General features: G+C 51.8%; 1 protein-coding gene across 2 annotated transcripts in view; it reads left to right on the forward strand.

Annotated features, from left to right (window-relative positions):
• The first annotated feature begins 12,690 nt into the window (after nt 1–12,690).
• The window catches only part of VWF (von Willebrand factor), a 45,211-nt gene continuing 34,836 nt past the window's right edge, over nt 12,691–23,065 (forward strand). For both annotated transcript variants that reach the window (XM_038767720.1, XM_038767721.1), the window contains exons 1-6: nt 12,691–12,816; nt 14,080–14,134; nt 14,741–14,905; nt 15,216–15,318; nt 15,460–15,668; nt 16,628–16,749. In XM_038767720.1, the coding sequence (XP_038623648.1) occupies nt 12,691–12,816; nt 14,080–14,134; nt 14,741–14,905; nt 15,216–15,318; nt 15,460–15,668; nt 16,628–16,749 (780 nt within the window). The remainder of the gene's footprint in view (nt 12,817–14,079; nt 14,135–14,740; nt 14,906–15,215; nt 15,319–15,459; nt 15,669–16,627; nt 16,750–23,065) is intronic.

Below are 23,065 nucleotides of genomic sequence, written 5' to 3' on the forward strand. Positions count from 1 at the left end.
TTGGCTTATAGCCAGTCTCCTCCAGGAAGTTCTCCCTGACTAGCGCACTGCTATGAAGAAAGGAGCAGCTCTTTTTGAGCAGAAGCTACGTAAAAAATGAGCAACAAGGAAGCAAAAGAGTAACAGTGCCAAGCACTGCAAACATTAGGCATGACAATACAATAGGGGACCACCTTTCTGTGTGCCCAGAGTGGTCAAGACTGTGGGCTCCACGCTGACCGTTTCAGCCATACATGCACTCATAGATGAATTGAGAAGCAGTGTGGCCAAGTGGAAAGATCACGGGAGTCAGGGGACCCTAGCTCCTCCGTTTGTCTGCTGTGTGACCTTGCATAGGTCACTTAACTTCTCTTTGCCCCAGTCACCTCGTCTGTAAAATGGGGATTAATTCCGCCTCCCTCCGACTTGGCCCGGGAGCCCTATGTGGGATGGGGGCTGTGTCCAATGTATTTAGAGTTGATAGACTTGATCCCTGCCATCAAGGAACTTATAGTTACTTGGGGAAACAGACATCAATTTACTCTATTTATTTTACTTGTACATATTTACTATTTTTATTTTGTTAATGATGTGCATATAGCTTTAATTCTGTTTGTTCTGACGATTTTGACACCTGTGTTCATGTTTTGTTTTGTTGTCTGTCTCCCCCTTCTAGACTGTGAGCCTGTTGTTGGGTAGGGACCGTCTCTATATGTTGCCAACTTATACTTCCCAAGCACTTAGTACAGTGCTCTACACACAGTAAGTGCTCAATAAATACGATCGAATGAATGAATATAATTACAGCCAGAGGAAATGGCAGAGTAGAGGGATATGTACATAAGTGCTATGAGACTGGGGGTGGGGTGAGTATCGAAGTGCATAAGGGACACAGAACCAAGAGCATAGACAACACAGAAGGGAGGGAGAATAGATTGGGTAAATGAGGGCTTAGTCTGGAAGGCCTCTTGGAGGTGATGAGATTCTAAGAGAGTTTCGGAGGTGGGGAGAGTGGTGATTTGATACATATGAAGAGGGAGAAAGTTCCAGGCCAGAGGGAGGATATGAGCATGGGTTCAGTGGCGAGATAGACGAGATGGAGGTACAGAGAGTAGTTTGGCATTAGAGGAGTGAAATCTCCTGGGTTGTAGTAGATCAGTGAAGTAAGGAAAGAGTGGGAGAGCTGATTGAGTGCCTTAAAAGGAGTTTCTGTTTGATGCGGTGTTGGATGGGTCTTCAGGAATGGGGAGATGTCCCCTCCCGATTAAACCCCTACACCCCAAGCTGTACGACACCACCAGCTATTTCATGTATCCTCAACCCTATGTACATATGTTTAAACATTGAATTATTTATTTTGATTACTTGAGTTGTAAATATTTTTATGTTTGTCTCCTCCTTTAGAGTGGAAATTCATCATGGGTAGAATAGAAGATGGAAAGAGCAGGAATCCGGGAGCCAGAAATCCTGGATTCTAATCCCAGCTCTTCCGCACGGCTGCTGGGTAACCTTCCCTTAACTTCTGTTTCCTCTTCGAAATGGAGATAAGAACCGTATTTCACCTTTTTCTTTTTTTTTTCCTTTTTAAATGGTATTTGTTAAGCGCTTACTATGTGGCTGGCACTGTACTAAAGCCTTGGGGTAGATCCAAGATAATCAGTTTGAACAGACTCTGACCCAAACGGGGCTCATAGTCTTAATAGCTACTTTCAACTAGTGAGGTCTCATTTCAAAAAGAATCCATTTTGGAGATAGTGTTGCAGGGACATGTTGAAATTGAGGGCAGATATGGGCTCCTAGCCATTTGGGAGAGCAGGGTTATTATGGTCTGTGAACTTCCGAAACCATTTACCATGAGCTTCATATGAAACAGGAACGGTGTCTGATCTATTTATATTGTGTCCATTCCACTGCTTAGGCACAGAGTTTGGCACATAGTAAGCACTTAAATACCATTATTGTTTATGCACATAACCTTCGACTCTACCATTCTCCTCACTGCAATTTATTTTACTGTCTGCTTTCCGTTGACTGTAAGCTCCTCCCTTCTGCATCAACTATGCGCTTAGAACTGCACCCCTTAAGCATTTTAATGATCACCCCAGTCACACAGCATTCAATCATATTTATTGAGCACTTACTGTGTGCAGTGCACTGTACTAAGCACTCAGAAAGTACAATTCAGCAACACAGTCCCCACCCAACGATGGGAGATCCTTATACTCTACTATTTCCCTGATCTGTAATATATTTTAAAGTCTATCTCCCCTGTAGACCCTACGAGGTAGGGATTATGTCTACCAAATCTATCTTTTACTTCTGCAAGAGCTTATCACATACTCAGCTTGCAGTAAGCATTCAGTAGATACCACTGATTGATCATTCTTTGTGGTGTACTTTCCCAAGCATTTAGTACAGTGCACTGAACTCTGCTTTTTCATTTTATTCTGTTGTTTTTTACTTGGTGTGTACTGGCTCTTGTCTTAAACTGGTTTAGTGTTTTTATTCTTTCATCTCTCCTTCTGTGTCTGCTGCCAGTCCCTTCTCTTCGTTTTTATACTTACATTGTGAGCCTCTTGAGGGTCAGGGACTGTGTTTAAGTTCCCCCTGGGTATTCTACCGCAGACTTAGTACAGTGCTCTGTACACAGTATGTGTTTCATAAATTCTGCTAGTACTAGTACACTGCTGCACCCAGTGGGCCCTCAATACATTGTATCCCTCCTCCTCCTCCTCCTGCAACCAGTGGGAACTTGATAATTCACCTCCTCCTCCTTTTCCTCTTCTTCCTCCTGCTTCTCCTCTTTTCCTCTTCTTCTTTCTCCTCCTTCTCCTCCTCCTCCTACTCTGGCTTTAGCCAAAGCTGGCGAGGGCCAGGCCTGATGATATAACTAGTTTTGGAGCAACACCAGTAATAATAATAATAACTGTGACTTGTCCTCTTCCTCCTGCCTCCCACCCTCTCTCCTTCCTGTCCCCCAGCTCTCCGGCTCTGTAAATCTGCTCCATCCCCTGGCTCAGTTTCCCACCCCGGGCCCACGTCAGCTCACGGACTCCTCCTGGTGGTGAGATATATTCATTCATTCATTCATTCATTCATTCATTCATTCACTAACTCATTCATTCATTCACTCATTCATTCATTCGTGCTTATTGAGCGCGTACTGTGTGCAGAGCATTCATTCATTCAATCGTATTTCTTCATTCATGCAATCGTATTTATTGAGCGCTTACTGTGTGCAGAGCACTGTACTAAGCGCTTGGGAAGTACAAGTTGGCAACATAGAGAGACGATCCCTACCCAACGACGGGCTCACAGTCTAGAAGGGGGAGACCGACAACAAACCAAAACATGTGGACGGGTGTCAAGTTGTCAGAACAAATAAGCGCTTGGGAAGTACAAGTTGGCAACGTATAGAGACGGTCCCTACCCGACAGCGGGCTCACAGTCTAGAAGGGGGAGACAGACAACAAAACAAAACATATTGACAAAATAAAAGAAATAGAATAAATATGTGCAAACAAAATAGAGTAATAAATACGTACAAACATATATACAGGTGCTGTGGGGAGGGGAAGGAGGTAAGGCGGGGGGTGGGGAGGGAGAGGAGGGGAAGAGGAAGGAGGGGGCTCAGTCTGGGAAGGCCTATTGAGCACTTACTGTGTGCAGAGCACTGTACTAAGCGCTTGGGAAGTACAAGTCGGCGACCTATAGAGATGGTCCCTACCCAACAACGGGCTTACAGTCTAGAAGGGCTGAGACAGACATCAAAACAAGTAAACAGGCATCAGTAGCATTATTATAAATAAAAAAGAATTATAGATCTATACACATCATTAATAAAAATAAATAGAATTATAATTATAAATGCGTACATATATACACAAATGCTGTGGGGCGTGGAGGGGGGAAGAGCGAAAGGAGCAAGTTGGGGAGATGGGGAGGGGAGCAGAGGAAAAGGGAGGATTAGTCTGGGAAGGCCTCCTGGAGGAGGTGAGCTTTCATTAGGGCTTTGAAGGGGGGAAGTATGCTAGTTGGGGGATTTGAGGAGGGAGGGCATTCCAGGCCAGAGGTAGGACGTGGGCCAGGGGTCGACGGCGGGATAGGCGAGAACAAGACACAGTGAGAAGGTTAGTGGCAGAGGAGCGGAGTGAGACTGGCCGGGGCCCAGGTGGGCTCCTGAGGTCTGGACCGTGGAGCCGGAGCTGCAGCTTCTCTTTGTGGCCTCCACGGAGACACCACCCTCCCTGCTTCCTCCAATCTCCGGCCGCCTAGAGAGGAGAGTTCATTTCTTGAATGTTCATGTTTCTGACATTGGCGAAGGCTTAGGCTGCACTAAACGCTGGGAACAGGTCCTGGGATGGACCCTGACCCACCTCCTGGCCCATGGGGACTCCAGAGGCTCCAGAGGGACCCCCAGTCCAAATAGAGAAGAAGGAGACACTCATGGAGAGAGATTCAGATTTCATTGTGGGGCAGGGGCTAGAGGGGGAGAAGACAGCAGGATAATAATAATGATAATAATAATAATGGTATTTGTTAAGCACTTACTATGTGCAAAGCACTGTTCTAAGCGCTGGAGAGGTTACAGGGTAATCAGGTTGTCCCACCGGGGGGCTCACAGTTTTAATCCCCATTTTACAGATGAGGTAACTGAGGCCCAGAGAAGTTAAGTGACTTGCCCAAAGTCACACAGCTGACAGTTGGCGGAGCCGGGATTTGAACCTGTGACCTCTGACTCCAAAGCCTGTGCTCTTTCCACTGAGCCACGCTGCTTGTCAGGATGAGGAGCAGCATGGCCTAGTGGAAAGACCATGGGCTGGGGAGTCAGAGGACCTGGGTTCTAATTTCTGCCCTGCCAATCACTTGCTTTGTGACTTTGAGCAAGTTGTTTAACTTATCTGGGCCTCAGTTTCCCCCACTGTAAAATGGGGATTAAATACCCGTTCTCCTTCCTACTTAGACTGTGAGCCCCATGTGGGACAGGGACTGTGTCTAACCTAATTAACCTATACTTACCCAGAGCTTAGAACAGTGTTTGACACATAGTAAGCGCTTAACAAATACCATAAAAAATGGGGGAGCGGGGCTGGAGGAGGGGGAGCCACCAGGATGGGGGGACAGGAGTGAGCAGAAAGGGGCTGGAACCTATAGGATTTGGGGGGACCCAGAAGGTTAAAGGGACCTGGAGGGGGGCGAAGCAGGTGGAGTCAGCTTGTCGTGGGCAGGGAATGTGTCTATTTATTGTTATATTGTATTTTTCCAAGCATTTAGTACGGTGCACTGCACAGAGTAAGTGCTCAATAAATACTACTGAATGAATGAATGTCTATAGCAGTAGAGCCAGCAAAGAGCTAACAGAGTAAATCTCCTCCCAGAATCTTCTCCCCAACATTCCCATCACAGCCGACAACACCACCACCCTCCCCCACCGTCAAGCCTTCAGTGTTGGCATTATCGTGGTCTCTTCCTTCCCTTTCAACCCTCATAATCAGGCTGGAGCCAAATCCTGCTGGCTTTTCCTCCACATCATCACCCAGATCCACCCCTTTCCCCTCCATCCAAACAATCACCAACCTGGTGCAGGCTCTCATCACACTGGAGAAGCAGCATGGTGTAGTAGATAGAGTATGGATCTCAGAGTCAGAAGGTTATGGGTTCTAATCCTGGCCCCACCACTTGTCTGCTCTGTGACCTTGGGGAAGTCACTTCAGTTCTCTATGCCTCAGTTACCTCATCTGTAAAATGGGGATTGAGACTGTGAGCCCCACATGGGACGGGGACTGTGTCCCACTTGATATGCTTGTATGCAGCCCAGTGCTTTGAACACTCATTCATTCATTCAATCGTATTTATTGAGCGCTTACTGTGTGCAGAGCACTGTACTAAGCGCTTGGTAAGTACAAGTTGGCGGTACGTGGCACATAGTAAATGCCTAACAAATACCTTCACTGTTATTGTTAACCTGCCTAAACTAATGCTTCAGCCTCTCCCCTCCCCCAGTTTCTACTTCTCTCTGCTGCCTGGATCATTGTACTAAAAAAGTCTTCCGTGCACAGCTCCCCTCTCCTCTCTGGAGAAGCAGCATGGCCTAGTGGATGGAACATAGGCCTGGGAATCAGAAGGACCTGGGTTCTAATTCTGACTCCACTGCTTGTCTGCTTTGTATTGCTGGGCAAGTCAAAGTACTTCACTTCTCATCTGCAAATGACTGTGAGCGTCCTGTGGGACTTGGACTGTGTCCAGCCTAATTAGCTTGTATCTACCCCAGCGCTTAGTACAGTGCCTGGTAAGTAGTAAGCGCTTAACAAATACCTTAAAAACAAAGTGAAGCCCTCCAATGGTTGTCCATCCATCTCTGAATCAAGCAGAAACCCCTCACTGTTGGCTTTAAAGAACTTAATCAGCGCTCTCCCTCCTACCTAATTTCACTTTTCTCCCACTTCACTCCTGCTTGCTCTCTTCATTCCTGTCAAGTCAATCTAATTTCTCTGCCTTGTTCTCATCTTTCCTACCACCAATTTCTAACTCACATCATCTCTCCTGCCTGGAACTCTCTCCCTGCTAACATCCAGCAGACCACTGTTCTCCCTTGGAGAGCCTTTTCAGATTCATTTCTAATCTCTCCTTGTATCCCCCAACTGCCATTTCAGCACTTCTGTGCCACCTAAGCACTTAGTACTCTCAAACTCCCTTAGCACTTATGTAAATATCTCACGCACCAAATTACTTCAGCAGTAAACTCTTATACATTCCCTTTGCTCCTTCTTCCTCCTGTCTGAAATTTATTTTAGTGTCAGCCTCCCTCACTATAAGACGCTTGAGGGCAGGGACCATATCTGCTCATTCTGTTGTGCTCTTCTAAGAACTTAGTACAGTGCTCTGCACCCAGTAGGTGTTCAGTACTTACTGTTTGGTTGGTTGATTGATTGATTTTGGGGTCCTTCTGATATTGCTGAGAAGCTCTGAGGTCTAGTGGGAGACAGGTGGGAGTGAGGCAGGAGTCTGACCCAGGTAGTTGTCTGGGAGACAATCGCTTCATCCCCACAGCTGGAATCTGGGACACTGGCCCCGTCATCCCCACTGCAGGGACACTGGGAAGCCCTGACCTCAGTGCCCTGACAGCTGGAATCTGGGGCACTGCCCTCATTGTCCCCCAGCTGGGATGCCAGGGCCACCGGCTGTATCACCCCTGCAGTTGGACATTGTGGGAATTGGGGTGAAGTATTTGGGGGTGGCTGATTGCTTGCATTGCTTTCTCATCGGGAGGTGCCAGGCTTGGAGTCTGTGGGGAAGGGTGCTAGGGAGACACCCCCCGTGGGTAGGGCCAGGTTGGCAGAGGGTAGAGCCGAGTTCATGGCTGGAGTGTGTATGTGTTGATGTGGGGGGGCGGGGGCGAACCTGTCGGGACAGGGACTGTGTCTAGCCTAATTAACTCATACCTATCCCAGGGTTTAGAAGTGCTTGACACATAGAAAGTGCTTAACATATACAATAAGTAAATAAATAAATGTTACTGATGATGATTAAGGCCTGAGTTCTGCTGATGCAGTACTCGATAAATACCACTGATTGACTGGCCTGATTCTCCTCCGACCGCTCCAACTACCCCTTCGCAGCTTCATTTGCTGGCTTTTGTCCTCTTATGTCGGAGTTCAGCAAGACTCTGGCCTAGGTCACCTCCCCTCTTTGTTCTACACTCATTCTGTCAAGGAGCTCACCCACTCCCTCAGTTTCAGCCACGAGCTCCACCAGGATGACTTCCAACCTGCCTCTCTGGCCTTGACCTCTCTCCTTCTAATAATTATGGTATTTGTTAAGTGCTTACTTTATGCCAGGCACTGGACTAAATGCTTCTCTGCCATCTCACGTCGCTTCCTGCCTCCAGGACCTCTCTACATGGATAGCCCACTGGCACCTTAAGCTCAGCACGGCCAAAACTCAATCTGTCATCTTCCCTCTCTCCCCGCTGACTTTTTTAAAAAAATGATATTTGTTAAGCTCTCCCTGTGTCCCCGCCCTGCACCAACTTTCATATATCTGCTTCCTTCATCCACTATTCCCCAGCTCGCTTTCTTTGTTTCTCCCAAGCCCACCTTCTGATTCTCTCTCTCTCTCTCTCTCTCTCTCTCTCTCTCTCTCTCTCTCTCTCTCTCTCTCTCTCTCTCTTTCTCTCTTCTCATGCCTTGGTTCCCTTGCTCATGCTGTTCCCCTGGTCTGGAACTCCCTTACTCCCTTCCTCCCTAAATCCAAGGCCACAGCCCTCCCCATTTCATAAAATCCCAATTACTTCACCAAACCTTCTCGGTTTATCACCGATATCCCACACTGTAGAGTTGTCCTTTGTGTTAGAAGACAATCTCAGTGATGGTGAAATTCACCAGTGAGTGTTTATGTAGCTGAAAAGTCCTGGCCACAGCACACACTCAAGAAAGTTGTCCTGTCATATTGGATATTTGCAGCAGCAGGCACTCTTTTCTCTTTTGCCTTCTTATCTCTTGTTCCTTTTAAGGCTTCTGTTCATTAAGGCACCATCCCTTTCTTGATGGCAGTGTGCCACGCTGGTCTGTCCTTACCAGCTAACTCCCAGTTTTCAGCTGGGATATGGCATTGTCTGAAGCTTTGTTTTACCTTGTCCTTAAATGCTTCCTCTGCTCTCCTGCCTTCCAGTTTCCCAATTTCAGCTCCCCATCCAGCAGCTTTTTGGGTCCCCTGTGTCTGCTCATTCTCTGCACTCATCCAACCCAGCATAGCCATGTTGAGACGAGCAGAGTTTGATGCTGGGAGACTGACTCCGTTCCAGAACTTCATTGTCCGTGATCTCATCTCGTCGTTTGATATCGAGTCCAGCCCATCAACGACACTGGAGGAACTGCTCGAGGAGCCGGACATGACACCCGTGTGGGTTTCATAGCTGAAGAAAAGGTTGGACAGCACTCTAGCTCTGTAGACCTGGAGTTTGGTCTGGAGGCTGATACCGCACTCCCGACACACTCTTTCTGACCGTCTCCAAAAGGAAGTGCTGGTACTTTTGTAGAAATGTATTTCAGCTGGACTTATAATCACTTTGCCTTTTTGATATGCACATATTGTTATGTTTGCCTCCCCTGTTGGAATGTAAGCTCCTTGTGAGCTGGGAAAGGTTTCCTTCTCGGTAACACTGCCCACCTAACCCCTCACCTCCCAACCCGACCCCCACACACTTTCCCCACCCCCTGTCCTGTGCCGGAGTTTGGCACGACTGTCCCCCTCCCCCTGGCTGGAGAGGGGGTGTGGACTCTCCTTCCTGTCATTGTGCAGCGTTGTTCCCGGATGGCGGGAAGGGGGGAGGGGAGCCAGACTGTCTTTGGGGATCACGCTGAGAAGTGAGTGAGAAAGAGAGAGAGAAGGGGAGAAAAAGAGAGGGAGGTGGAGAGAAAGAGAGCAGGGAAGAGAGAGAGGGAGAGAGGAGGATAGAGGGGGTGGAGAGAAAGGCAGAGGAGAGGGAGAGAAGGCAAATGGGAGAAGAAAGAAAGAGAGAGAGAACGCTTTCTCTTGCTCCTGGGGGTAGTGCAGCTAGTGCTTAGAACAGTGCTTGGCACATAGCACTAAACAAGTACCATTATTAGATGAGGGGTAAGCCGGAGCAGGGCAGCATAGTGAGGTTTGTCCACGGACATGCAGGGGGCAGGGGACCCTCCCTGACTCGGGGTGTGGGGGCCCAGTTCAGTTGAAAACCCTTAGCTCCTCTCTCAGCCCCTTTGACTGACCCGGCCCCATCAGAGGGTCAGTGAACATGACCTCTGGGACAACTGACCATTCGACTGTCCAGAGTGTGGTGAGGGACTGTTTTCTCCACAAAATGTGTGGCCACTGAGGATCTTCTTTCTGGAGGGGAGGGGGGTGGGGAGCAGTGGGGAAGTGGGGTGATGGAAAGACCAAGTCCCACAGATAGAGGGATTGGGAGGTGGGGTGGGGTAGGGCTGGGCTGGGGCTGGGACTAGGGCTGCGGATGGGCTGGGAATGGGTTGGGTTGGGCTGAGGCTGAACTGGAGCTGGGCTGGGACGGGGGTGGGTTGGACTGGGGCTGGCTGGGATGTGGATGGGCCGGGCCTGGGTGGGAACTAGGGATGAGTTGGGGAGCTGGAGCTGGGCTGGCTACAGAGTGCCCGATTGTAGCTCCTGATTGTAGTCCCTGTCAGCTCCCTGGACCTTGTTTGTAAGCTAGTCTGTCTAATCTGTAAGTACCTTGTGGGCAGGTATCACGTCTACCAACTCTATTGTACTCTTCCAAGTGTTTAGTTCAGTGCTCTATGTACAGTGAGAACTCAATAAATACTATTGATTGATAGATCAATCCCTTTCCCACAGGCCCACCAGACCTGATGTGAGCCCTCCCTGAGGACACCAACTCTAGCCGGTCAATCAATCAACGAATGGTATTTATCAAGCGCTTACTGTGTGCAGGGCACTGTGCTAAGCACTTGGGAGAATACAGTTTGCCAAAGTTGGTAGACATGTTCTCCATCTGCAAGGAGACTACAGTCTAGAGAAATAGTCACAGCTCTCTGACCCCCAACCCCGAGGTAGGCTGCTCTGGGTTCCCACCCCTACCCAATCTGCCCAGGCTCTAGCCCTCTGGCTCAAGGCTGCTGCTGTTTGTTGATTCTGCTCCTTGGATCAAGTTCCCTGCTTCCTTGCTTCCCACCAAGAAAAATAATCATCCATGCTGGGAACCAGGAATTGAGGGGTGGGGTCCCCATTGACCCCCATGATCCAGCCCTGACCTCAGCACCAGTTTGGATCTATTTTTTTTTTTAAGGTCGAATAGAAATCAGGAGGAGGGCAGAAAGATTTCCAATCAAATGGCAATTCTGCCCCTCGGCCTGGGTTCTGTCCTCTTTGAGGGCAGGCCGGCTCCTTGCTCTCAGGATCCAGAGCTGCGTCGGCCCCTCACAGGGATCAGCGGGGGTCTGAAGATGACCCTGACCTGCTCTCAGAATCCCCCGTGAGTAAGCCGCAGCACGGAGGCTGGGAGCTGTGTGGACGGGGAGAGGGGAGTTGGAGAGGACTGGGGAGAAAGAGATGCTCTCCCAGACCCTTGGCTCAGACCATGGGGTCTGTAATTAAGCTCACTGTGTGCAGGGAACCAACTCTGTTATATTGTACTCTCCCAAGTGCTTAGTACAGTGCTTTGCACACAGTAAGCACTCAATAAATATCTTTGATTGATTGATTGACTGGTGAATAAGAAACATTTGCAGTCTCTTTGGTCCCCTTCTCATCCCAGCCCCCTCCTCATCCACCCTGCTGGTGGGGCCAGATGGCCCTCCCCCATCCTTCCATTCTTTCAGTAGTATTTATTGAGTGCTTACTGTGTGCAGAGCACTATACTAAGTGCTTGGGAGACTACAACAAACAGCGTGGCTCATTGGAAAGAGCACAGGCTGGGAGTCAGAGGTCATGGGTTCGAATCCCTGCTCCACCACTTGTCAGCTGTGTGACCTTGGGCAAGCCACTTAACTTCTCTGTGCCTCAGTTACCTCATCTGTAAAATGGGGATTAAGACAGTGAGCCCCACATGGGACACCCTGATCACCTTGTATCCACCCCCCCCGGCACTTAGAACAGCGCTTTACACATAGTAAGCACTTAAATGTCATCAGTATTATTATATTTCCTGCCTAAAATGAGGCAGTTTAGAGACAAGCTTACAGTCTAGAGATGAGTTTACAGTCTGGAGGATACTAAATGCACAGCCCTTATGTGAACATGAGCAAGTCTGAGCTTTTGGAATAGCACCCCCCAACCTCAGACTCAAAAGCAACCCTCTGCCACAAACCCCTACCCAGCCTGTAACGCGACACACCAGAGGGAGGAACAGAGAGAGGCGGCAGCCTGCCCCGTCCCACACAGCACAACGGCACAGGCACGCCAAGTTCCCAGGCCCTTCAGTGGGGACGTGTTGGAAGGCAGGGAGGCCAGGCGGCGGGATGTTGGGTGGGACACGGAGGCCACTGGGTCTGGAAGAAATCCACAGCTGATCCCAATCAAGTGGCAATCAGTCAATCCCCTCCCCCAGCCCGGGCCCAGGACTCTCTGGACAGAATGTCTGCGTGACTCTGGCTGGCCACACCTGCAGCCTTGACCCCTCTCATGGCCTCCTGCCTCCCGTTTGCTGCAACCCCTAAGTGCATCCTGGAGGGTCTCCAGCTCAACCAACTCCTCAGTGGACCATCTCTGCCCCGAGCTGGGCCCCCCTGGCAACCAACCAGGTTGGTCAATGTGCTGGACTGAGGCAGCGAGGACTGGCAGAAAGAGCTTGGGACCGGGGACCCGGGTTCAAATCCCAGCTCCGTCCCCAGACTGCTGTCTGACCTAGAGCAAGTCACTGAACCTTCCTCACCTGCCTCTCCCCGGCCCTCAAGGGAAGCTGAGAAGCTAAATGAGAACGTGTCAGTGATGAGGAAGCTGCCTCCTCCTCCTCCTCTCTCCTCTGGCCTGGTCCAAGACAGGCTGGCTCATCAGCACGGATGCCAGAGAGGTTTCCCCCCAGAACATTTCAAAGCCTTATCATCAGCCAAGCGGCCAAAAACCATTTCCTGCCATTGTTAGGTTCCGGCCGCCCTAGCCGCCTGGGCTGCTCCACGGCAGGACGGAGGTGTCTTCGGGGGAGCAGGCTGAGGCCGGGGGGGCCGGACGGATATGTGGCCAATGGACACAGAGTATTTAATGGCCAGCGGCTGCGGCCCTGGATCAGAGCCCAGGCCTCCGGGCGCCGTGGGGACCAGGTCCCGGTGTCACGGACCGTGGGAGAGGCTGAGGCTCCTCGGGCTGTGGAGACGGCAGGCGGGGAAGGTACTGTGTGCATGTGTTAGGGTAGGAGGGCGGTCTGGGGAATTGGGCCCGGTAGGGGCAGGGGGTGGACCATGGGGCTGAGGGTGGGGGAGTGAGACACCATCCCCGAGAACTGGCATCGCCATTGGCAGATTGGCAAACCAAAGGTTCACTGTAGCCAAATGGCCTGAATTGGATGCACCCTCGTCCCCATAACTGGGGCCATGGAGCACTGCAGAGTACTGTGCTGAGTGCCTACTGCATAGGCAGCATTGTGCTGGGTACCTACTGCGTGCAGAGTCCCTGTATTGGACGTCTACTGTGTACAGAGTGCTGTAACGGATGCTTATTGTGTGTAGAACAACACTGGGCTGGGTTCCTACTGTGTGCAGAGCACGGTGCTGGGTGAATGTGAACCCCATGTGGGACAGGGACTGTGTCCAACCTGATTTGCTTGTTTTCACCCGGGTGCTTAGAACAGTGCCTAGCACATAGTAAGCACTTCACAAATGCCAGTTATTATTCTTATTTGTGCAGACCGCTATACTGGGCGCATACTCATTGTGCAGAGGGCTGTACTAGGAGCTTGGGGACACAGGCTCGAGATGTAATCCTTGCCCTCAAGAAGCTCATAGTCTAATGGGAAAGGCCTGGAGAGATAACGTGACAACTCTGCACTTGTTCTGAGTGTGAGCAGGAAAATCCGGCCTGCACATTGGTGGATAAAACACCACAGAGCAAACAAGGAAGCAGCTGGGCCTGGGATGGTTAGGGGAGGGGTCTGGGGGCTGGCATGGTCATGATGGTGGAGGGGGGCAGCAGACTAAGAAGACCTCCTGGAGGAGGGGGCATCTTTGAAAGAGGGGAGGCCTGTGGTTTGGGTGAGGGGAGGGTTCCAGGTAGGTGAAGGGCAGGAGTGAGGGGTCAGAGGTGGGAGAGTAATAATAATAATAATGGCATTTATTAAGCGCTTACTATGTGCAAAGCCCTGTTCTAAGCGCTGGAGAGGTTACAAGGTGATCAGGTTGTCCCACGGGGTGCTCTCAGTCTTAATCCCTAAGTCTTAATCCCTAAGAGTAGACAGTGAGTAGTTTGGACTGGAGGAACATAGAGTGTAGGCTGGGGTGCGGTGGGAGCAGAGCAGAGGCAAGGAAGGAGGGGCCGACTGTTGGGGGACCTGGAAAGCTGACAAGTCCAGAGTCTCAGTTTGATGCCAGGAGGATGGGGGGGAGCTGGGGGGGCTGGGAAGGGGGTGATGTCCAAGTTGGTGTTCTGTGCTTGCAGATGGCGGGTGACCGTGTCCCACGGGTGCTGCTCCTCCTGGTCCTGGGGGCCGCAGGTAGGGACGGGCCTGGGCCCGAGGGGTTCCTGGTCTGGGGGTGATCCTGGCCTGAGTGGGGCTTCTCTTGGAGGGGCTCCCAACAGCCTGATCAACCACTTCCTACCTGAGGGCAGCCCCGCCAGCTGCCTGGCTTGGGCGAGCTGTGGGCAGACTGAAGGTGGGCTCTGCCTCTTGAGGGTGGGGGCTGAATACTGGAATTTCCTCAGGGACTCTGGAGAGGCTGGAGCTGGTGGGGAGGAAGCAGGGGAAGCTTAGGCTTAGTGATCCAGTAGCCTGGCTAACTCACCCTAAAAATCCATCAGTCAATCTGTCAGGCAGTCCATCAGTCATTCTGCCAGTCAGACCATCAGCCAACCAGTCAGGACAGAAGGGGCTTGGGTGTGGCTTGGTGGTTCCAGGGGAGTGGGTGGATCTCCATCCCCTCACCCCAACTCCAGTCGGAGGCCAAGCTTTCCTAGACTGCTGGAATCCTTGCTCGCCTGCAGCCTGGTTTTTGAGAGGCCAGGGCTAATTTCTCTTAGCAGCAGGGTGCAGGCATATGTGTGTGTGTGTGTGTGTGTGTGTTCTATCCCCACCCACCCCTGACCCCACCCTCTGGTCCAGGGCTCCTTCTGGTGGAGGGGGACAATCCCGGTCCTTGGGCAGCCCGCTGCAGCCTCTTCGGACGTGACCACCTCAAGACCTTTGATGACAACATCTACAGCTTCTCCGGAGACTGCAGCTACCTGCTGGCCGGGGACTGCCGTGACCACACCTTCTCTCTGCTCGGTGAGTCTGGGACAGGCTGGGGGTGGCAACCATGACCACATCGTCTCCTTGCTCAGGGTGTCTTGGACGGGCTGGAGGTGGGCTGATGGGGACTCTCATGACCACACCATCTCCCTGCTCAGGGCATCTTGGGGCCAACGGGGATTTCCATGAGCACAACCTCTCCATGCTTGGTGCATCCAGGATAGGTCGGGGGTGGATGGGAGCAAGTAGATAGGGGATCCGGGCATCAGCGAGTGGCCAGAGAGACCTCTGAGTGGCGGAGACCCTGCCCCAGCCCCTCACTGACCACCAGCTGTGCTCACTGCAGGGACCTTCGAACGCGGCAGGAGGACGGGGGTCTCGGTGTACCTGGGGGAGTTCTTTGACATTCACCTGTTCGCCAATGGCTCCGTGACACAGGGTGGCACCAGGTAACTTCATTGGGCCCGGGGTGTGGGTGTCGGGGCTGACCCGTGGGTGTCGGGGCTGACCTGAGGGTGCTGAGACTGACCTATGAATGCCAGGGTTAACCTATAGGCTCAGCCCAGTCCAATGTCCATTCCCTCGGGCAGCATCTCCATGCCGTATGCCGCCCGGGGACTGCGCCTAGAGAACGAGGCTGGCTATTACAAGGTGTCCAGTACCTTCTATGGCTTCGAGGTCAGGATGGACACTGGGGGTGACTTGCAGCTCCTTTTGGCCAGCCGGCACCACAACACCACCTGTGGGCTGTGCGGCAACGCCAACCGCTTCGCCGAGGATGACCTGCAGACCCAGGAAGGTAGGAGCCCTTGTGGGCCCGCTCAGCAGGGGAGAATCCAGCTCTGCCCTTGGAAGTCCCAACCACGCCGGTGACATCACAGGCACCCATTCACCCCCCAGGGTGGGAGTCCGCTCCTACAGGGGAGAATCTGACTCAGGGCTGTGACTGTTTCGCCAGTGGCAAACGGGGCGGGAATCACCATTGGGTCATTTTTCTTAAAAAACATTCTGTTGGTTTCTCCCCTCTCCTTAAGAACCTCCAGTGGTTTGCCCATCCACCTCTGCATCAATCAGAAATTCCTTACCAATAGCTTTCAAGCACTCAATTAGCTCTTCCCCTCCTTCCTTATTTCAGTGATCTACTATGACCCAGCCAGCACACCTCACTCCTCTAAATGCCAACCTACTCCCTGTACCTCAATCTCAGCTATCCCACCACCAACCCCTTGCCCACGTCCTCCTTGGGATCTACAACTCCATCCCCCTTCATATCCAACAGACCACCTCTCTGCCCACCTTCAACCCTCTCCTAAAATCACATCTCCAAGACTAAGCCCTCATTTCCCCTACTCCCTCTCTCTTCTGCATCTCCTTTGTACTTGAATTTGTACCCCTTAAGCACTTGCTATCCACTCCATCCTCAGCCCCACAGCACTTACACGTGTCCATAAGTTATTGAAATGCCCGTCTCCTCCTCTAGACCGTAAGCACCTTGTAGGCAGAGAATGTGTCCGCCAACTCTGATGTATTATTCTGTCCTAAGTGCTTGGTACAGTGCTCTGCACACAGTAATTGTGTAGGGATTGATTAATCAGTCGATCGGTGGAATTAACTGAGTACCCTCCAGGCACTGTACTAAGCACCTGGGAGGGCCCAACTGGAGAAAGCATAATAAATGTTTGGATTCCAGGGCTGAGGAAAAGGGGTGGCTGGTGATGAAGCCCTCCAACCCTCTTCTCATGTCTCCCCCACCCTCAGGCACCCTGACTGACAACCCCTATGACTTTGCCAACTCCTGGGCTCTGCGCAGCGGTGAACAGCACTGTCATCGAATCTCACCTCCCACAGCCTCATGCAACACTTCATCAGAGGAGTATAAGGTGGGTATTGTGGCACTCGGGGGGTTCCTGGCCCTCAGCCGGGGGGACAGGGGAAGAACAGAGGAATGTGAGAAGATCAGTCCCTGAATAGCATGCCCTGATATTGGAGGTTGCCATCCCTACCCCTTCCTGTGCCTGAAAACTCCATCCCAGCCCCCTCTCGGCTTTCCCTGCTGGCCCAGCTCCACCCTTGCCATTGGACAGTCAATCAATCAACAGCATTTAATGGGCACTCACTATGTACACAGCACTGTACTTGGCACCTGAAAGAGTGTATAATAGTAGACATGATCCTTGCCCTTAAAGAGTTTACAATCTAGACAGACACAACATTATTTACAGATTAGAGGAAGAGAATGAAGCTGGCTGAGTAAATAGATAAGTGCTTAAATAGTAGAGAGGGAAATCAATATGGACTTGAGGGCCTATGGCTTCACTGCTGTTGGGGCGTTGGTGGCCCAGAGACGGGGAGTGACTTGCCCACAAAACAAACCTAGTACCGGAAGCCAGGAACTCCGGTTCCCCATCCCTGCCGGTTTCCCAAATCCAGGGTTTGGAGATGGGGTCTCCCAGGCCCAGAAAGATGCCCCAGGGAGATGACAGGGATGAAGACCTGGAGAAGGGGAAGCAAAAACAGGAGGGGAGATACAGGCTCTGAAAAGGGGGCCCTGCCGGCACCAGGCCCGGTGTCGGTGTGGGCCCCGGGCACAGAAATCCTGGAGGGATCATGAGCTGGGCCTGCTCGGCCCCTCGCTAATTGCTGGACCGATTTGATTCCCGGGAGAGGTTCTCCTCCCTCCTTCCCCTCCATCCCCGCTCCTCCTCCCTCCACCCCAGGATGCGCGCTGCAGAGGCCCACCCCCTGCCCGGGGCGAGCAGACCACGCCTGGCACTTTGCTTCTTTTCCCTCTCCCGGCGTCAGCCTGTCCTCCCTCTCCATTAGCTCCCCCCGCTCCCAACTCCGGTTCACCGCGGCCTCCACTTAGCCAGCCTCGCCCTCGGCAGCCCCCGGGGAAACTGGCTTGGCTTTTCCCAGGCGCCCAACGGTGGGTGGTGGGGGGCAGTGAAAGGCCCCTGGTGCTGGCAGGCGACCCTACAATATGACCTCCGCGGGCTCCCCGGGGTCAATCAATCAATCAGTCGTGTTTATTGAGTGCTTACTGTGTGCAGAGCAGTGTACTAAGCGCTTGGGAAGTACAAGTTGGTAACATATAGAGACAGTCCCTACCCAACAGTGGGCTCACAGTCTAAAAGGGGGAGACAGAGAACAAAACCAAACATACTAACAAAGTAAATAGAATAGATATGTACAGGTAAAATAAATAGAGTAATCATCATCATCATCAATCGTATTTATTGAGCGCTTACTGTGTGCAGAGCACTGTACTAAGCCCTTGGGAAGTCCAAGTTGGCAACATATAGAGACAGTCCCTACCCAACAGTGGGCTCACAGTCTAAAAGGGGGAGACAGAGAACAAAACCAAACATACTAACAAAATAAAATAAATAGAATAGATATGTACAAGTAAAATAAATAAATAGAGTAACAAATATGTACAAATATATATACATATATATAATCATCATCAATCGTATTTATTGAGCGCTTACTGTGTACAGAGCACTGTACTAAGCACTTGGGAAGTACAAGTTGGCAACATATAGAGATAGTCCCTACCCAACAGTGGGCTCACAGTCTAAAAGGGGGAGAGAGAGAACAAAACCAAACATACCAACAAAATAAAATAAATAGAATAGATATGTACAAGTAAAATAAATAAATAAATAGAGTAACAAATATGTACAAACATATATACATATATACAGGTGCAGTGGGGAAGGGAAGGAGGTAAGATGGCGGGGATGGAGAGGGGGACGAAGGGGAGAGGAAGGAAGGGGCTCAGTCTGGGAAGGCCTCCTGGAGGAGGTGAGCTCTTAGTAGGGCCTTGAAGCGAGGATGAGAGCTAGCTTGGCGGATGGGCAGAGGGAGGGCATTCCAGTCCCGGGGGATGACGTGGGCCGGGGGTCGATGGCGGGACAGGCGAGAACGAGGTACGGTTAGGAGATTAGCGGCAGAGGAGCGGAGGGTGCGGGCTGGGCTGTAGAAGGAGAGAAGGGAGGTGAGGTAGGAGGGGGCGAGGTGATGGAGGGCCTTGAAGCCGAGGGTGAGGAGTTTCTGCCTGATGCGCAGATTGGAGCGCCACCGAGCCCTGCTCAGTGTTTGCCGTCTCCCGGAGACCAAACGTTCCCCAGGGACCCAGGAGAGCCTCGGCCCATTGGTGGAGGGTTGGGGCTGCGGGAACCGCCTGGGGCCCGGGAGACCCCCGCCCCACCGCCTCCCAGCCGAGGCTGTTTACCTGAAAAGAGCGGCCTGGCCCGGGGTCAGCCAATCAGATGGCAGTTAGCGAGGGGGGGGGCGCTCTGCAAGCAGCCCTGCCCAGGCCCTCATGGGAAGTGGTCCTTGTTTTCACCTCTGAGGTTGGGATGCTCAGAGCCCAGGGATCTCTCCAAGACGGGCTGGGCCCCGGCTGGTGGGTCGGGGTTATGACCTTACCCCTTCCTCCGCATCCCGATTCCTCCACACACACAGGGTTAGGGGCGGTGAAATAGCCTGGCCCAACTCGACAGGGGAGGTTGGGCATCCTCTGTCCTGTTCTGTGCCTCAGTTTCCCACTTTACCTCTGCAGTGAGGGTTGCTATCATCATCATTATCATCACCATCATCACTATCACCTTCATCTGGCTGATTCTCTTGGTTCCTGGGTTAAGGCACCCTAGATAATAGTAATAATCAATCAATCATATTTATTGAGCGCTTACTGTGTGCAGAGCACTGTACTAAGCGCTTGGGAAGTACAAGTTGGCAACATATAGTAGTAATAATAATAATGGTGGTATTTGTTAAGCGCTTATTATGTGCAAAGCACTGTTCTAAGCACTGGGGGGCCACAAGGTGATCAGGTTGTCCCACTTGGGGCTCACAGTCTTAAATCCCCATTTTACAGATGAGGTAACAGGCACAGAGAAGTTAAGTGGCTTGCCCAAGGTCACACAGCTGACAAGTGGCGGAGCTGGGATTCAAACTCATGACCTCTGACTTCCAAGCCCTCGCTCGTTCCACTGAGCCACGCTGCTTCCCCAAGATCTGCCCAAGGGTGTTGCCTGGTGGTGGTGGAGGGAGAGGGAGTTGTGTGTGTCCGCCCCAAGGCTGGACAGGCTCCAAATCCAAAATCGAAAGTGGTAGCAGTTTGGATGGAGAGGAAAGGGCGGATTTTAGCGATGTTGTGAAGGTGGGACTGACAGAATTTATGATGGTTCAGGTCTTGGATGTTCCCTGAGAGCCATGGAAGATGAAAAGAGGCCCATTTCGACAGTGGGTATTTCTGCAGGGAAAGATGGGGTGATGGGGCCGGTGCCCCTGGGTTCCAGCTGTGGGGGTGAGGTCATTATTTCCCCCGCAGATGTCTCACTCCCCCCGGGTCAATCAATAGTATTCATTGGTGACTTAGAGGAAAGAGCACGAACTTGGGAGGCAGAGGTCATGGATTCAAATTCTGACTCCGCCACGAGTCTGCTGTGTGACTTTGGGCAAGTCTCTTAACTTCTCTGTGCCTCAGTTACCTCATCCGTAAAATGGGGATTAAGACTGTGAGCCCCTCTTGGGACAACTTGATCACTTTGTATCCTCCCCAGCACTTAGAACAGTGCTTTGCACATAGTGAGCGCTTAACAAATGCCATCATTATTATTATATTCAGTCATTCAATTGTATTGAGCACTTACCATGTGCAAAGCACTGAACTAAGCGCTTTATTGAGGCTTACTGTGAACGGAGCACTGTAATTAGTGCTTGAAAGAGTACAATCCAACAGAGTTGGTAGACACGTTCCCTGTCCATAAAGAAGTTGCAATTTAGTGGTCAGCAAACAGACCTGAGAGGTTCTGGGAGAGGGGGGCTAGAAGAACCCCAAATCTGATTTGCTGTCTCATGAGCTCTGCCTCCCCTCCCTGCCACCCTGGTCCGAAGTTATTCACCCCCCCTTTGTATTTCCCAGTAATGGATTGCCTGGGCAGGGGTACTCCCGTGCTGCAGAGAAGCAGCGTGGCTCAGTGGAAGGAGCACGGGCTTGGGAGTCAGAGGTCATGGGTTCTCATCCAGGCTCCTCCACTTGTCAGCTGAGTGACTTTGGGCAAGTCACTTCACTTCTCTGTGCCTCAGTTACCTCATCTGTAAAATGGGGATTAAGATTGTGAGCCCCCCATGGGACAACCTGATCACCTTGTAACCTCCCCAGTGCTTAGAACAGTGCTTGGCACATAGTAAGCGCTTACAAAATGCCATTATTATTATTATTATTGTTATAGCTTTGCAGTTCAAGTTCTGCCCCCTATAGAGTCCATTCATTCTTTCAATCAATCAATTGAATTTATTGAGCACTTACTGTGTGTGGAGCACTGTACTAAGCTCTTGGAAGAGTCCAGTAGGCTAACAGACACGTTCAATCAATCAATCAATTGTATTTATTCAGCGCTTACTGTGTGCAAACCACTGTACTAAGCGCTTGGGAAGTGCAAGTTGGCAACATATAGAGACAGTCCCTACCCAACAGTTCCCTGCCCACAATGAGTTTCCAGTCTGGAGGGGCAGTTGTTTCTTGGCTCCCCCAGTCTGGCCCAGCATGCGGCCCGGGCACTGCCCCCCACCAGTTGGTGGGGGTGAAAACTCAAACAGCCGTACTCCTTCCTTTGGCATCCTCGGGGCTCCGGGCCCCGTGCCAATTCTCCCGACTGGTGGGGAGGGGATTTCTGAGTTCACCACGTGGGCAGTGGCTACTCCTCTCCCCCGCCCCGGATTAGGGGCTGGGGGTTGGACGAGAACCTCTTCGGCCTCCTCCACCATCTCCTCCCCCATGGCCCCTTCTAAGGGAGTCAGCAGTCCGCAGACAATAGCGCGGTTCAGCCCCTGCCTCAGCCTTGCCCTTCCTTCTCCTCGAGGAGAATCGCTCTTTCTCGGATTCTTCGGACTGGGGGGCGGGTGGTGGTGAAGGCTGAGACTGCCCTTTCCCACTGGGTAAGGACAGCATTGCCAGGGAGAGCCCTGGTCCCCTTTAATGACCAGATAACAAGATTAGGGCCCGGAGGGCGGACCTGGATTAAGGCGAAGACCTGGTTTTAGCAACCAGCAGACGGGGAGATGGAGGCCAGGCCTCTTTGCAGCCAGAAAATGTCTGCTCCAGGCAAACAAGGGGGCCGGGGGCCTGCGCTCTGCCCCAGTCAGTTACCTCCCCCAGGGCGTGGGGGGCCTGGGAAGGGGATCAAACAGTGTTGGGGCTACAGATGAAGGAAGGTGGCCCACGATGTAAGGGGCCTGGAGCCTCCAGTGGTACCCAATCAATCAGTGGTATTTATTGAGCACTTACTATGTGCCAAACACTGTATTAAGCGCTTGGGATAACAAGACAACAGAACTGGTAGACATGTTCCATGTCCACAAGAAGCTTAGGGTCCAGAGGAAGAGCACAGATCACCCAACACTCCTGACTCTCCCTTCTCCATCCCTGACTCCCCCCCTTCCCCAACCTAGTGACCCAGCAGAGACCATCCCACACCCCTGGGTCTCCCCTCTCCGTCCCTAATTTTCCCCTAGTGACCCAGCACAGACCATCTGACACTCCTCACTGGCCTCTCTACCCCTGCTCTCCCCAGGGACCCAGCTCAGACCATCCAACACCCCTGGCTCTCCCCTCTTCATCTGTGATTCTTCCCCAGTGACTCAAGACAGATGTTTGTCCACAAATTCACCCATGGCTTAACAGCACCCTTGCCTGGAAGGAGGGGCATGGATGAGTTGACCTTTTGTGACTTCTAGCCCAGTGAGGCTGATTCAGTGAGGGAGGGAAAAGCCCAGTGACAATTCTCTCCATGTTTCCCCTGGGTAAACTGAGACACGGTATTGGGGTCACCTAGTGACTGACCCTAGCAAAAAGAACCCAGATCGCTTATCAACCAGGCTGCCCACAGTCCACTGCCCACTATGTCCGCCCCATCTTTGCAGCACCACTGGCATCTGAGGGGCAGAGGCGGCATCCGCCTGCGTGCTCACATTCCACCCTAGGCCAGGAGGAAAATTCAGAGCCCAGGCCCCCACCCCCTACCCATGTTTTGCTGGTGGTGGCCAGAGCAGTCCAGCCACGTAGCCAATGTCGGTCATTGGGGCTCCTCAGGACCATTTACCTACAGTTGTCCCGCCGGTATCAATGATCCCTGTAATCAGTCAATCTGTGGCATTTATTCAATCGTATTTATTGAGTGCTTA

This window comes from Tachyglossus aculeatus, chromosome 27, assembly GCF_015852505.1.
Source record: "Tachyglossus aculeatus isolate mTacAcu1 chromosome 27, mTacAcu1.pri, whole genome shotgun sequence".
NCBI lineage: Eukaryota > Metazoa > Chordata > Mammalia > Monotremata > Tachyglossidae > Tachyglossus > Tachyglossus aculeatus.